Raw genomic sequence first — 17091 nt, 5'->3', positions numbered from 1 at the left:
CCCCATTCTGGCAAGATCTGATAAAATACTTCCTCCAACACTGCTTCTGACTCATGGGAATATTTGTGAAGTACATGACTGGAAATTCAATAGAATGGCCTGTACTAGTTTCTTGCTCTGGCAAGAACAGATCTGCAGATATAAGTAAGAACAAAAATATTAGTCTACATATTAGTATTTTCATTAAAATATCCCTGGGATTCCCTTCAACTCAATATGAGACAACTCTTCACAGCTCTAGAACAACGGAGCACAAATGGGCCTCCTCAAAAGGCCATTATAAAATGCACTACATGAAAATCAAGAATATTTTTTTACTTACTGGGTTTTTAAAGGGTGTTACCTGCAGTAACACATACTCTTAGCTTTAGTTATTTTACATTCCTCATCTTTCATCTGCTGCATTTTTCATTTTTTCTCAGAGGAAAAATAAAAAATGAAGATTGAGCAATGCAGTTACATTGCAAAATAACAGAAGTGCTGTCTGCAGTGATGATAAATCCCAATATGTTACCATGCAAAACACCAAATCTGAGTTTCCAAAAAGCCTGATCCCAGGTGAGTGTGACACTTCTCCACTGCTGCTGATCATGAGCCTGACAAACAGCTCAAGATGTTTACAATTCCCTTGCAGACAGAAATCCAGACTAGACAGCACTGCCTGTACCACAGTCTGGAAAACAGGTACATTTGAAAGTTTGTAAACTGTGTGATTTGAATGACCTGAATCTTTTGTGTCTGTAAATTCTGTTCTAGCACAAGCATAAACTGACAGATCATCCTGCAAGTGCTGGGAATAACAGCTTAGTTTATTTGTGCTGTGATGGCAGAACATGTCTGGAAACACCACTGTGAGCTACTCACTGCATGCTGCCTCTGATTCATCCGACCCGTCGGGACACTCTTCCTCCCCATCACATTTCCACCTGGCTGGGATGCAGTGCCCATTGTCACAAGTGAAATCTGACTCAGCACAAGTTTTCTTTGCTGCAAGAAAAGAAGAAAGTACTTGGCATGAATACAAACAGTGCAGGACATCTCCACTGCACCCAACCCCACCAAGGATGATAAGGATTGCCCTGTGCTAAGAGGGTTGATTTCACATTCAACATTGCTTCTTCATGACAGTCCCACATATCTCATAGATGGGTGTTTCTTCTCACTAGAATGCTTACCCCTCCATTATTTGATGAGGATTCCCCCTTCATGTCTTTTTCCAGCCATTCAAAAAACAGGGATGTTCCCTTTCAAGAAAATTTTCTAAGGGTTTTACTATAAAAAGCTTCTGCCTTCATGGAACTGAAAGCATGCTGCATGATTTACAGACAGGCAAGACAAACAAGTATCACCTTTCGAGTGCTATAATCTAAATAATAATGTTTCTATCTGAGCCATCTATTCATGGCTTGTTAGTACATCTGTCACCACAGCAGATGATCACAAAGCACTCCTTCAAACACTAACATTCATTTCATTAAATGTCAACCACTCCACGCTCTTTGCTTTGCTTGCATTAATCTAGGGCTTGAAAAAGATGCAAGACATGAACTCAAGCAATTAATTGGTCTATTCCTCTGTGCCAGTGGTGCAGCACCATGAGCTCTGCAATTCCAGTCAGCACCTTCCCACTGCGGCAGAAAGAGAAAATTCCACTTAAACTGGGTCCCTTCAGGCTGAGGCCTCGGTGTTGGTGTGGCACCTCTCACTCACTGCTTTGGCATGGTGACTTCAGTGCCTTTTCTGCTGAGTCCTGAGCCAGGGCTGGGGCTCAGTGTCAGCACACTGAAGTGAAATGCTCTCTGGCTAACTGGGATCTACCTTTGGTAGCCATCAATGGCACAGGAAGCGCTGCAGGGAGATTTGTCTCTTCCCCCTGCAAAGCTGCTCACAACCTAATAGGATCACAGGAAAATTCAGGTAATGAAGGACCTCAGGAGGTCACCACGTCCAACCTCCTGCTCAAGACAGGCTCAGCTCTGAGGTCAGACCAGGCTGTTCTGTGTTTTATCCAGGCTGGTAGGAAAAAAAACCCAAGATGGAGCCAGCACAACCTCCCTGGGCAACTCATTCCATATCTTAGCTGCCCTCACATCACAGTGAGACCTGGGCTTGCCAAGCCATTCTCTCTTACAAGTCATGTGCACACACATTGCTACATCAATACTTCCTCCAGCAAACATTTTCAAAGCATTAAACACAACAAATAAGCCTCTGGGGTTTGATCTTTTACTTTCCTTTCTTGTTTTCCTACATGAGCTGCTGTCAGGAAGGGAGTCATGTTAAATATCACTCTCGTGCCCACACAGGAAACATGGAGCATTTCTGTGTGAGATGCTGGAGAGACTTCCATGGCTGAAATAAAGCACTCATTTTCTAACACACAAAACATGCAGCTTCCCTGAGCAGGCACCCAGCAGGAAAACACTGCAAAGCACCACCAAGCAGCTGTGCAATCTCTCAGGATGCACTTTTCAAAGAGAACATACATTTACTCCCCTTCTGCTGCTAAATGAACCAGCTTCTGGAGAATGAGGGAGGGGAAAATGGACAACTTTCAATTTTCTCTTCAGCCATTCAGAAACATATTATGGACTAATATAGGACAGAAAAACCATTTCCATAAAAACCAGGAGTTTTACAAGACACCAGTCATACTAAGGATAGGCTCATCCACAGACATTGTACATCTGTTATCAGAGGGAAAAGACTTTCTCCTGAATAACTCCTTTCAGAAATCCAAAGCTTGTGAAACTGGCTATTGCACATCACTGCTGGGGTATTTGAGGCAAGTTGTAATGAATCTGGTGTATTTAATGGCCAGAAATGCTGACACTGATAGGATACCCATGCACAGCTGAAGTGAGAGCACTCTCCTGCTGGCTGGGAAGCTCACTGGGTAAAATGTTATATCTGCTCTTAGGGGAAGGTTGTGGCATCTAGAAATGAAACCAGCACAGCTCCGTCCAGAAAGGAGAGACCAGTGTAATACTGGAGACATTAGAAACTCAATTTTTAAAATGTGCTCCCTCCCTTCACCAGAATGAAGCTGGCCACAACCACCCAGCAGCAGTGGCCAAGTCCAGAAGTGTCACCGTGTCCCCATGCCCTCCTGAAGGTCCAACAGTCCCATGACAAAAATCAGCAGGATAGAAAAGCGTTTGGTTTTTGTTTGAATTTAAATTGTCTAATCTCTTCAAGGAACAGGATTAAGAGAGGGGAAGCTCAAATCTTTTCTACAATTCTTATTTTTACTTCTGCTGTTTAATTTTTTCTTTTTATTAATTATATTTTAAATATTATCTTTTATTTGCAATTATTTTTTATTACTATTACTTTCCACCACGGGGTGAGAGCTCTGCAGACTGTCTCAATTCCAATAAATCCAATTTCTGTTGCAAACAGCAACCCAGATTATTCAAACTGCAAGAATATTGAAGCACTGTCTCATTTCTCACCTCTAATACAAGACTGGAATGACTTTATTTCCAACCAGATTTACCTTCTGGCGCTCAATCCTCATGTCTCTGGGATCACAACACAGGCAGGGAGCAGTTAATTAAAATATCAGCTCTCTGCTTTTCCCTTCCTTTTTCTTTTTGAAGTTTGATAACCCTTTTTATTAATCTCCCATGTTATACACCTTCATTCTATCAATAATTCATTCAGACTCAGACCATAAATTGCCAGTGGTGCATTAAAATGTAAAATAAATAAATACATCCCTTTTAGACAATGGGGAGGACAGGAGTTCATTTTACAGCTTCACCTGGCTCAGAAATAGTCAAGCAGAATTAATTGTCCCCCTGAGATGCATTTCCTTTGCCGTAAGCAGCGCAGGCAGCCCTGCTCACGTCTCCTCCAGATGAACACAAACAAACAGGAGCGAGCAGCCCCAGCAGCCCCGAGCCTCTGCTCCTGGGGGGCAGACCATGGCTGGAAGGAGAAGAGAGAGGCTCCAAAGCCTTTCATCCCCTGCCCTGCCCAGTGCACAGGGACCCCACAGAGCCTGCCTGCCCCTCCTTGGGCTCCTGCTCCATTTGCTTCAGTTCCTGCTCTTCCTTTCCCACGTGTGCAGGGGGACAGATCTGGCACAGCTCCACGGGCTCCTGTGTGAGCACGGCTCAGCTCCCACAGGGAATGGGCCCTGCCTTGGGCAGCTCTCCAAAGGAGCCCTTAGTTAGAGTCAGCCATTCCTGCTTCTCTCCTCCCAGCAAGGAAGGCAAGGGAAGAGGGAAAGGTGGCTTCAATTTTACCCAGCAGTGACAGAAAAATAACCTAACACGCTGAATTTTAAATAAAACTGCATCAAACCCAACATGGCCCCTCATTTTCCAAAACGTCCTTTTCCGTTCCATTACTCACATCTCTCATCCTGACCTGCAAGCAAGGATTCAGGGGTCATCCCTGCAGCAAATTAAAAGCAGAGAACCCAGAGAGAGTGGTGTAGAACATGAACATTTACTGAGTGATTTCATAAAAAAGCAGTGAGTGAGAAATGTTTAATTAGATTGGAGGGAATAAATATACACTGAAAGGAACAAGCCTTGTAGTGGCTAGGAGCAGGGACTGGATGACATAAATGTGGCTTCCAATTTTCAAAAATACATCTGAAAGATCAAGACCCTGACCCTTACCTGAGCAAGGTATCTGAATCTAATGGAAAAGTCCAGAACTTATTTCTTTTTCCTCTTTCTGATAAAAGCCAACATCCTCCCACTGCCTCAGCCACTTCATTTAACCTCACTTAACTTTGCCTCAGTTTTAGAGGCTTTACAAGGCAGGTACATCTTTCCAGTTACTGCTTATAAGACACCAGGCCCTCCGTGATTCAATTTGCAATTCACACCCTGTTTATTCCTATTTTGCACATCTTTAACATTAAGCAATACTTAACTCTAAAATAGTTTCATTTCTTGCTACTCCTGATTTCTCCAAACCAGCAGCTGAAAAGCAGAATGAACACATTTCCTCTTTTATCAACAGTTCAATGCAGCAGTAATGTAAAAGCAGAGAAAAAAAGCATATTTTCTTACTACAATGTGCCTGCAAAGGACACTTGAAAATGAGGATTTGTTTGTTTCTGTGTGAGACAAGGAAACCTACATAGTTCTAACATCTAAACACAGGATTTTTAGACAAAAGGGTTTTGTTCAAACTCTGGGTTGTGTATCCAGACAGAAAACCAAGCCAGTGAGAGCATCGTGGAGTTAACCCACAAAGACCCTGCACACCCTGCCCTCTCCCCATTTCCTCCCCTCAGTAACTCTTGGCCAACTTCCACCAGTTCTTAAAGAGAGGAAAGATGTGGAAAATAAGTTTATTCCCAAGTTTCATAAAATTGGGAGCTGAATAGAGAACAGTCAAGGTCATAGCTCCACAGAAGGAGATAAGGGCAGAAAGTGGCCACAGGGCTGATCTGCTCCTGCCAGTCAGACCCTGCATCTCATCCCAAGGTGGGTTCATGGCAGAGGGAAGGTGGCAATTAGGGATTAAAAACCCCAGACACCAAACTCATTGCAAACTGGTTTAATTTGTTCCACTACCCTCATTCCTTTACGTAGATCCTGCTCCTATTTTAATTTCTCCATCAACACCAGACTTCCCACCAAACTGTGTATCTGTTCTCATTTGCAGCCAATATTCAGTCTTCTAGCAGAAAACAGTTTCACCCAAGCTGCTGTAAAAATGTAACAAAATATAGTAAAAAACCATACAATGAAAGTTTTGCTGTGATCCTTCTGCAGCAATAAAATAGGATGTGAAAATGGGAGATGATGGTAGGCCAGAGACACTGAAATTCAGAAAACAGGGTTTCATTTCCTGCTGGGGAACTTCAGTGGCAGCTTTGATCAGTGGTTTATCATATGGACCAGGCTCCATATGAGAAGAGCAGCAGCACTGCAGGAGTTGAGGAGTTTAAGCACAGCCCACCACAGCACTCTGCCCTGAGAGGTGCCAAGCCCCTCAGGGTAATGGGACAGGAGCCAGCTGCTCCCAGAACAAAGCACATCATTATTGTGGGTCACTCTGCACCTCCTCAGGACCTCCACCAACCCAGGCTCACAGTGAGCCAAACATACCCCAGCTCTATCACTGCCTTGGCCCAGGAGGTTTTCTGCTCCCCTGATAAAGGTGAGGGCTGTGCTCAAGATTCAGCTCGAGAAAGCTTCTGGGCTACACAGAACATCAAACAGTTGTTTTCAGTTTAGAACCTCAGTCAGCTCCTGAATCACAAACAGCCACCAGGACATTGCAAATGCCACTCCCAAACAGACATTCCCAGAAACAGAAGAAAACAATTAACAAAAATTTAATTCAAAGTTATGCTCACCACAAACTTGATACATACTCATAAACTCAGAAAACACTTGGAGGAGGAGACTGAGCCTTAACCACAGACTTTGACAGCATCCCTGCCCTTCAAAAAGAATCTGTGCTATTGATCCCCAATCCTTTGATCAGGTTTTATACCCCAAGGATGTCTTAGCTGTCCTTACGGTGATCTGAAAATCCCAACTTACATCTGCAGCCCGAGTCCTCCCAGCTGCTGCTGTTGATTTTGCAAAGGAGGAAATGTCCCAGGGAATGTGGACAACCCACCCTGGAGTGGTTTCCTGCTCTCAGCAGGTGCTGCACTCCCTGCTTCAGGCATCCAAACACCTTGTGCTGGGAGCCTGACCCCTCACAGCACCTCTGCCAAATCCTGGCATGGGAATCCCAGCAATGTGCTGGTCTGCAGCTATAAAATGGCAACACAGAAGATTTCAGAGTCGAAATATCAGGAAATCCTAGTGGATGTGGATCGTCAAGTCCTTTAAATTTCATACAGCTAAGGACACCTTGAAGTAATGAAAGGGAATATTTAACCATTCTCTGAATTGGGCCACTTCTTTTGACTCTGCCATCTCAGCAGGCAATTACTTTTATAAAGCAAGATTAATCAGATCCCCTCAAAGAGCAGTGCTCGGGCACAGACCATGGTCCCTTTGATACTCCACATGAAACACATTCTAAAGAAACTTCTCCCCAAGACCCCCTGAAACAGCCTCAGAAAACAATGCCCCATTGACAGAAGCCCAGTCAGAGGCTCTGGGGCAGCCTGAAGCTGCTGCTCAAGGAACCAAAACATGCAGCTCAGATCAATCAAATCAAACCAATGACTTGAAAAGAAGAAAAAGAGATGTCACCTGTGATTTTTCATTAGTATCAAAGGTACCCACTTTTGAGTATTTAAAATGGTAATAAGTATAAGCCTCCTATTTAGAATTATTTAAATCCGTTTTCACGTTTAATATTGAATTTAATGTAAGGGAAGTGGCAGAACCTAATTGAAACCTATGGAAAGCAGAATGCTGAAACAACATACTGTTCTCATGTATGAAATTAAAGTGACTTTAACTTACAGATACAGGCCCTTCTTCCTAAATTTACTCACATAAATCAGGTAAAACTGAACAATATTTTTTCCACAACCTGTCCTCAGGTTGCTGTTGTCATTTCAGTCTTTAAGAAGGGGCTGTATGCTCAAAGGTTGCTCTATTTTTTACCAAACATATACATTGGTCTAATGACTTCTCCCTACAAACCATGTTTCACCAATAGCAAAAGCAGGATTTCTCTTCTTCCCAGAAGAGAAATCAAAGACAAAATTCCATTTGGACTGGTGTGCTCCTTGGAGGGCATCAGAGGTCTGTCAAACATACTTGTTTGGTATTCAGGACAACTTCTCCTTGCAAGTTTGAAGGCTTAGCAGGGGCTCTGGGGCTTTGTCCTGGGGAGCTTCGCAGCTGGGAACAGCCCAGGCAGAAAGCTCAAGTGCTGCCTCACTCCCTTCAGAGGAACATGCCCCACACTCCTCCAGGCAAGGCTCCCTCCAACATCTGCTCCCTCCATTTTTTTAAAATCCACTCATAAATCATAAGTCATTTTTTAAGCTCTACAAACCCAGGTTTTCTGACAATTTCCTCATTTTTATTCTCCAGGAACCTCCATCACCTCAATGTTCAAGCCTCTGTAATTTCACAAACAACAAATACTTCCACAAGAAAACCAATTATCTTCCACCACACTATATTTGTAAATTGGAAAATAATGTCCTTCAGCAGAGGAAGGGGAAGAAGGACAGATTTTCCTACCAGCATCTGAAACAGACTGCAGCTTTGCTCAGAAATAGGCTGACAGCCCTGTCCAGCCTGGAAGCATCCAGAGGTGACTGCAATCAACCTCACTGTTGTGTGACACTGCACAGCAGGAGTGAGAAACCAGCCATCCCTCTGTGTCAAAACATGCCACTGACAAAATCTCACCGAGGCTCTTCCACATCCAGCAGCAACAGTGGCAAGAGGGCTGCCAAGGGCACAGACAAGGTTTGCCTTCAGTAAATGGATATTTTGATATTTTCTTACAACAAAGCTTATACCAGGTAGCACTGAATGGAAGGGCTATCAGAAAACTTGCTCCCCTTAAGAGATCTGAGAACTGGAAAGTGCACAAGTCATGCTCTCCCTTCCAGGTACACACAGGCATTAAATGAGACCAGAGCTGGTGCAGCAGAGCTGTGGCACAGCCAGGGGCCTGCCCAGGTCTCTCCTCCCCTATGATGGCATGGTTGCCGTATCCTACACACAAGCTGAGATTTCCCCAGTGCAGAAAAGAGCAGCCATTGCTCTGCTGTGGAAGCTGAACGTGCTTCCAGAACTCCATATTGCTGCAGTCATGACCTTTTCAAAGGATTTGGTATGCTCTGACTTTCCAGTTTGTTTCTAAATATTTCTTTGACTGAAGCTCATCCACACTGACTTTTGCTGACAGAATTGCCAGCTTTGTCTGTCTCTTTGGGTTTTGTTTTGCCTTCTTTTAACAACCAAGGCATTGTTGCAAGACAGAAGCTTTTGGGGAGGCAACTACATGTATGTTATTTCACAATGAAGGATGTCCACAAATTCCTCAAGAGGCACTTTAATATTATTCTGTCCTTCTATTTCTGGGAATTGAACCCTAGGGGCCACATTCTGCACTGATGAAACATCCCCAGGGTCCATGAATAATCACTGGTCTCAGTGGTCTCTGTGCAAAATTGGTCTCAGATGTTTTTATGACACCCTATGATGTCTGTTTTCAGTACAGGTTTTATAACCCTCAGCCTAAGTCAAAGCTCCCAATGACTAAAGTCCCTGGTGCTCTGAGTCAAGCCCCTAATGAAAAAACAGATTGAAAGCTATTTCTGGGAGCAAATACAGTAAGACAGAAAAGCAGAAGTGGTTGAATTGATGGAGCAATTTTGGTTCCCACCTACACATATGCCCATAGCTTATCAGACAGGTACCAGGGAAAGAGAACAGCCATACTTTATGGATAAAATTCAGAAAATTAGAGAAATGAGGCTAAGGCATGTGAGCACAGACAAAGAAAAGAGACAAAGACATGTGAATGCAGATCTTTCACTGAGTGAGACGTAAGGAAAATGCAGGCCTCCCCATACAGTCACTGCTCTCTGCTCTCTTTGATGTTTTTAAATATGATTCCTTTTTCACAGATGGTGGTAGGAAAATCTCCAAGACTACTGGAGAGGATAGCAAAGAATACCCCTGAAGCCTAATGTGCCACCTTTTCTTACCTGGCTCATGCTGTCACATTGCAATATTACAACGTTGGAGTTCACAGGCACAGAATTTGCCTTTCACAGCTTGGACACAGCATTAAGTTCTTGTTGCCTGAATTTAGTGCACACACTGTGAGGTTAAAGTGCACTAAAGACACGGCACCTCCAGCAGAATTTCACACCAAGTTTGCACGCAGGAGACAAACCCAGGGGCCCTAACCCTGCACAGAGCCAGGTACGATGAACCCCCAGCCACGCTTTCACTGCAGCTGTGTGATCTGGGGTGCAAATCAGCATCAGGCACTTCTGGCAAGCCCCAGCCCCTGGCTGCACATTTGTCACTGCTCTGTAGGGTCGGCCCTGCCACAGCTGGGTGAGCTCTGTGGCTCAGCTCGCTTGGCTGACACGGGCTGTGAGAGCACAAAACATCTGCGGGGAAGCAGCAGCAATTTCAGCAGCCGCCTTTGCCACTGAGAGCAGAGCAGCACCATTACACACTGGGGGTCCAGAACTGCAGGCAAAGTCACTTCCTCTGCAAATCAGCCTTTAAAGCAGCAAGAGAAACAAACACCGTTTAAACCCTGTTTTGCAGTGCTTGGCCTGGGTCCAGGCTGCATTCTGCTCCTTACAAGTGTGTGGGAAAACAGTAACCTGATATTTACACCTGCGAGCTCTGTGTTTGTAAGCACAGTAAAACACACGTGCAGGACATTCCTATGCATGACCCTTTGTGTGTTTCCAAAAATGTGGCAATGACTAACAGCACAAGTATCTCTGACCTGTCATATAAATGATCCAAATCTAAGGACATGGTGGAAACCCAACAGAAATGCAAAGCTCCCAATTCCCAGGAAAACAAAGAAAGGGAATAAAAAGCAAAAAAGCAAAGCCTTGTCAAGAGTCAGGATCAATGGCCTAAATCAGAGATTTGAAGACTCAATCCATGCAGTGGCAAAATGATGCCTTGTGTGGGTGGAAATAGAGAGAGGGGATACCAGAAGTGAAACAGACCTGGGATGCCTGAGGAGGTATCGCTGCTCCGATGCACAAATCCATGGGGGGGACAGTAGGGAAAGGCAATGAGGCTCTGTGCTCTCAATTAGGGAATTACATGGGCAACAGCACACCTGAGCATTCTGTTTGGCAGCCAGCTGCAGGGGGAATGAAGCTGTTATTTTGCTTGGCTCTGCTGTATTTATGCATTTTTTATTAGAAGCAGCATAGCATTTTATGTCAATTTATACATGGTCCAGTTGCTTAACGTTGGATCAATGTTTGATCATTTTCTTCTGGTCCTACTTTAATCAATAAGTTACAGGGTAAAACATGCAAGAAATGCTCTCTACATTTAAGAAAACAATTCATGTACCATGGTTTACCTTCTGGGAGGCTAAAATATTACAATTAAAATACCCACTGTAGTGTCTTGGAAGAATGAAGGGTCAATAACAAAAAAAAGGAAGTGAGATTTTTCTAAATATTTAAATCTAGTGTTTTCAGCTTCATTCCCTTTTCCCATTTTCTTAGTTACTAACAAAATGATGGCACTTTTGAAGTAAAACATTTTACTAGAGTTATTTTAAAAAGTTCCCCTAGTCCTGAAGTAAAAATCCTTCAAACACCAAAAATAGAAATGGAAAATGGAAATTAACAATTGGAATGCTACAAAACCAAAAAATACACAGAAACTCCTTATGCCATACCAAACACTACTGAAAGCTTTCTTATATCATACCAATAGCTATAGTAAAAGAACTTAAAGTGAATTAACTGGGCAGAAACAATTAGGAATGTTCAAGATAATTAAAAAAAAAAACAGAGCCTGGCTGTTAATGATCTTTAGACAGACCAGTGCCACAGATGTCCCTGTGCATGCACCTGTGAAGACACCTTTTCTACAGCTCTGTAAAGAAGACGTTCATTGTATTCAATGACTAATTGGCCAGAATCTTGCTTTTTAAGACCACTGAATCAGAGCCCTGGGAATAGGGAGGGATCACACACAAAAGCATTTTCAAGCCTGTCTCCAAAGGCAGCATCGTTTCAGACTGAACAGCAGGTTCATCCTCTGATCCAAGTCTGTTGCGGCGGAACAGCGCCAAACAAATGTCTGTTAATATTCTGCCAGCAAGCACGAGCACAGGGCTCCTGCACGGCACTGAGGAAGGGCTCAGGTTAAGAGTTGGGCATCGGGCACGCAGCTCCCCATTCAAGCACAAACCTCCTCACCCATCACCACGTGATGTCAAATGCTTTTGTGCAATGCAATATGAAATACTTGTACCCTGGGGATGGGAATTGAATAGGCACAACATGGAAATTATGATGCATGCCACCATAGCCTTTAACCTATTAACAAGTATGACCAAGATCACTTATTTGGAGCCCTCTAATCATCAAGGCAAGAAGACATCAACAGCTACCATGTCACACTGACAAGGCCTTCAATGGCAAATGTGGTTCAAAGGTCCACAGGAAACACAAAGCAGCTTTGTCTTTTGATGTAAAGAACAAAGCTACCATGTGGCACAGCATCACACATGCAATTAGTCAGGAAAGTTAATACAGTAGAAGCAGATGGTGGAACCATGTCAACATTTTTAGTGGGCACATTTCCCCTTACTCTCCAGTTGCTGTGATCCGAGGTCGGCGGAGCAGCAGGCAGATTGTTGGGAAAGCTGGACCCCACCAGGGACTGACAATCCTCTTTTATCTATCCATCTGAGGTACCCTGTGCTCCCACTTCTACCAGCACAGCTCCACCTTTGACACCTCCTCTCCACCACATCCCCACGCCACGGGACAGCACCATTAACAACCTCAGAGCACACTGAGAGAAAAGGAGGCAGAGACAGTCAGTGCCTAACCCTGGTTGTGCTGGGAGATACTGACAGGAAAAGGCTTTAAGAACTCCCCTTCAGTGGCCCTTACACTGCTCATTCTGCTCATTTCTGCAGCTCAGCGTGTTACCAAATGCTACATGAATCACACGTACAGCACACGTCATTCCGCAGGACTTGACACGTCTGCAAAGAGCAACTGCTCCTTTCTCACTGCCAGCCCAAAAGCTTGGCTGACACAGGATGAAAATGAGAGGCTTCCTGGTCACCACCAATCACACTGCACACACAGAAAACCTAAAATCCAAACCACAAGGATCACACAAAGAAATGCAATACAGGAAGCGCTGTGGTTTGCATGGCTTTGAAGTTAACAACCCTCCACTGTCTTCAGACAAAGTCTCTCCCCTGCTCTTGTCAACCAGTTTTGCCCAGTTCCCCAGCTCCACACATTATGGATTTCAACAGCACCCAGGTGAGGATGGCAGGAGCTCTCAGCTCTGCAAGCCATTTAATTAAAATGAAATGAACAACCAGCAGTTAGTCAAAGTGCTCGTACACTCCAGCCACCACAGCTGCCGAGTTCTGCAGCCCTCGGTCCAATCTGATTTCCTTTAAAGCTCCTGGCAACCCATTAATTAAAACACATTATTTACAGCTTCCAGGGGCTTGAAACCATGGGATGCACTTGCTGGAATTTATGCAATTACGTACAGGCAGTCCCAGTGACAGGTTCCATTCTTGCTCCTGCCCTCCCCTGCTCCCACACTGGGCTCATCCACGCGGGGCTGTCTGGCCTGGGCTGCCACGCCGGGATCGGCTGCCATGGAAATGGGCAGGAGGCAACAAAGGACCTGGGAGTCTCACTGGAGATGGAGGAGCAGCAAGGCAATAGCACAGGAAGGCCAAGACAAAGAGAAACCAATTTGCCTGCTGAGTTTAAACACAAACAGCCCTCACCCTTTGTGCAAGGAGATGTTGATGAATTGAGTTTTGCCCTGATTTAAGAAACCAAGCCCCTTCCAGCCAAATGCAACAAAGCCATGTGGATGGAGCATCCTGCCCTCGGCCCCATGCAGCATTCCATCCGTTAGTGCTCTGTGGGGAAATGATCCCAAAGCAAACCCACAGAAGGTACAGTTTAATAAGCAATCCCTGTGTCACTGTACCACAGCACCAGCTGCAGACAAATTTCTCTGCTTTCAGAAGGAGTTTTTCCTTTTTACTCCATTATTAAGCAATCACACTCATCAGCAATTCCCGTGACTCTGCAAGAAAAAAGCATCTTAAAACGTAACCTTACCAAGTATGACTGACAAGCATAATGAAGTGTGTCTTTGAACTGATTCCCAAAGGTATTTGAGAAGGATTGAGAGCAGCCCTGTCAAGGATTTGGGGGTGCTGGTGGGTGTGGGGCCAGACAGGACCTGGAGATGTGCACTCACAGCCCAGAAACCAAACCTGGGCTGCAGCCAAAGGAGTGTGCACTTAGATACCAGTCTAAAAATACGAAATTTCTGTATAGTATATAAGATATAAGGAATAGAGAAGGATATAAAGAAGATATTTTTTTACATCATTGCAAAACACTGGCACAGGTTGCCCAGAGAGGTGGTGAATGCCCCATCCCTGCAAACATTCAAAGTCAGGTTGGACAGGAATCTGAGCAACCTAATCTAGTTGAAGACACCCTTGCCCATGGAAGGGGGTTGGACTAGATGACCTTTAAAGGTCTCTTTCAACCCAAACTATTCTGTGATTACTTGTGTTTTATGAGAACAAAGGGAACATAAATTTTTATGGAACTGTGAACTTTTTACTGCTTATGGAGTCCCACATGAACACTGCTGAAAGATCAAGTACCATAAGCCAAAGACATCCACAGATATAATTATCCCAATGATTATTACTTCCCCCCCACCCCATTTGGTTTCTTACTTTTTTTCCATGAGGCCAGTGATTAATCTATGTAAAACCTATGGAAACCATCCAGAAATACAAAAAGGAGAAGACTCTATTAAAATAAGTCACGACCAAAGCCTTAATCTTTCTTCCAGCAATACAAAAGTGGATTTTGGCTTTATTCTCCTGTGGTTCATTCACAAAAGGAAGGAAAGCAAGAAGTGGAGAAAGCATTCCTTGCACAATGTAGAAGCAGCTCTGCAGATTTCAGTCTGTAATTCCAAATACCCAAAGTGCACCATGCCCTCAGCTGGTGTGAGAAATTGCTTGTCTGCTCTGAAGTCACTGCAGCTACTCCAATTCAGATTAGCTCTAAAAGCCTCTTTCACCAAGATGTATTGCAGTAATGCACTGGTATTATTTAAGTCCAGATTTAAATGTAGTACAGAAGATTTTTTTTTTGCTGCAAGAAAACCCAGAAACTCAACATTGTATCAACATTTGTCTCCTGATTAAGGCTTTTGTCACTGTCATTTTCATAAGAAGAGCTATGAATGGATTTACAGGAGATAGTGACCATGAAAATGTCTCTCAGATGAATGTTTTATTATGCTTTCTTGCTTTTCTGTGCTAGGTCCCTGTAGGTGATAAAAATACCACTTTTTTCTTTCCAGGGCAGCCAGAATGAAATACCAGACACCTTTCAGCAATAAAAAAATTAGCAATATGGCTTCAGACCATTCAAAATAAGAGTCTGTAAATGCCTGGCTACTAGAGTATGGAGTGCTAAACTTGGAATACTCCAGTAATTTTCTGGGTCCTCAGCATTAACATACACTAAAAACATTAATCTGTGTGTACAATTTTAAAGCAATAGGCTGGGTTTTTTAATTAACTTTTTTATCTTTTAAGTCTGTTACATCACAGATAGTGGCAGTGCAGCAAGTGACCTGTAGCCCCTGCTAATCAGTACCCTACAGAAATCCAAAAGTAGCATCAGAACTGAAAACTGAGTTTCAGAGATAAGAATAAAGCCTCCAGCAGAAGGAACAGCATCCTCCAGCTCAGTGTATCACAAATGAAGGTACAAGTAGAGGAATAATTTACATGAGTTCCTAAAAAGCCTTCTCTAAACAGCAGCACAGGTAAGACCCTTTGAAGGCCCTGGCCACAAGGTGAAGTTAGAAAGTTTTGTCACTACCAAACATCATCCAACCTGGATTGGATCCCCAAGACTAGGATTGGTGAGCAATATCAGAATTAAACTTCCCCTCTGCAAATGGTTTCCAGTCACTTAAGTGTTACCAGGACAACTCCAGCACCCGGAATACAAATTACCTTTGGGGTAGCACCATCCACTCTGAGCACTCACCGACTCTGCATGCAAATTTAAATCACAACAATTTCACTGACAACTGTGTAAACAGCAGAAACTATTAAACTATCACAGGAGTCAATGGTGCTATAGTCAGGAAAAATGTTACTGGAGGCAGCAACAAAACCCAGCAAAAGGAGGAGGAGAGACACATTAAAAAGTTCAGCCTTGTAATTCATGAGTGCCAGGCAAGGGCTTCTCATTCCCTAGGAAACATCACTTCTTCTTTGACTTCTCCTTGTCCTGGATATCAACTATAAATTAGGCCTGATGTTGGGGCAAACTTTACATGTAAGAAAGCCAGGCAGCTTTGGGTGCCAGGAGGCGCCGGTTATAAACAACCCTGGAGCTCTGCGTTGCAATTTCTTTATTGCTAACAGCTGCATTTTTTAAAAAAAGGAAAAAATAAGAAAAAAAGAGAAAGAAATATACCTTCTTTTGCCTTTGGCACTGATGTGTGAGGCATCTTTAAAACTCAGTGTTAAAGAAATGATCTGGATATACAAATTGTTTTGAAAAAATGCTGATAAACTGAGCACAGCAGTACTTATGTTACTGCCCTGAAAAATTACATCAGCAAATAGCTTCAGCAAGAGTAACTGTAAGGACACAGACAACAGAACTAAGAATTTTAGGTGACAAGCTCAGAGACTGAAACCTGAGAACAAGGGAGGGGTGGGACACACCAAAAACTGCAGCCCCCGTTAAAGCTGTGTAACATGCACGAGTAGTATTTTATCCTTTCAGAACGTTTTTCGCTGGAAAGTCACAAACACTTTACAGCCAGGACAGTCGGAGCCAGTTCTTCAGAGGGAAACCAGTGGTGCCCTTGGTTTTATGCTTCCATCAGGAGGTAACTTCACCTGGTAAGAGCCAGGAGTGTTCCAGCCAATTCCTTCCTCCTCAGCTGTCCTATCTTCATGCAGACTTTAACAAAAAAACCCCACAACAAAACCCCCACAGCCCTGCATTTTGGGGGCAGCACCATAAACTGGATTCCTTGAGAGCAAGTGGTGAGACAATGAGAATGACAGAAAGTGAAATAAACCACTCAGCTACCAGAGCATTAGCAGCCACTTAAGTTCTTATTTGTTATGTTAGATATATGAAAAATTCAAAATGTATTATTAGGCTCCATATTCCTCCAGCAAGACTCTTGAAAGATCCCTGACAGGAGGTCTGGACCCTCAGGCAGTTTTGCAGATCTCCCACACAAATGAAAGCCAGCAGGGAAGTCCTGCTGTCCATAACTCACAGGACTGGAAATTGCTGAAGTGTTCACACCCCTTATTTTCCCTCTCACAGTGACACTTTATTATCAAGTGCTTGGCTACAAGAAGATTTGCTGATTAAGGTATCAAGCCCAACAGCTC

At 43.7% G+C, this 17091-nt stretch overlaps 1 protein-coding gene across 2 annotated transcripts in view; it reads right to left on the bottom strand.

Moving 5' to 3' along the window:
• The window catches only part of LRP8 (LDL receptor related protein 8), a 171936-nt gene that overhangs the window by 64875 nt on the left and 89970 nt on the right, over positions 1 to 17091 (bottom strand). For both annotated transcript variants that reach the window (XM_074545774.1, XM_074545775.1), the window contains exon 3: positions 865 to 987. In XM_074545774.1, coding sequence (XP_074401875.1) covers positions 865 to 987 — 123 coding nt within the window. The remainder of the gene's footprint in view (positions 1 to 864; positions 988 to 17091) is intronic.

The sequence above is a fragment of the Zonotrichia albicollis genome, chromosome 8 (genome assembly GCF_047830755.1).
Source record: "Zonotrichia albicollis isolate bZonAlb1 chromosome 8, bZonAlb1.hap1, whole genome shotgun sequence".
Taxonomy (NCBI): domain Eukaryota; kingdom Metazoa; phylum Chordata; class Aves; order Passeriformes; family Passerellidae; genus Zonotrichia; species Zonotrichia albicollis.
Note: the sequence above shows the minus strand (reverse complement) of the source record. Positions and strands in the feature narration are given on the sequence as shown.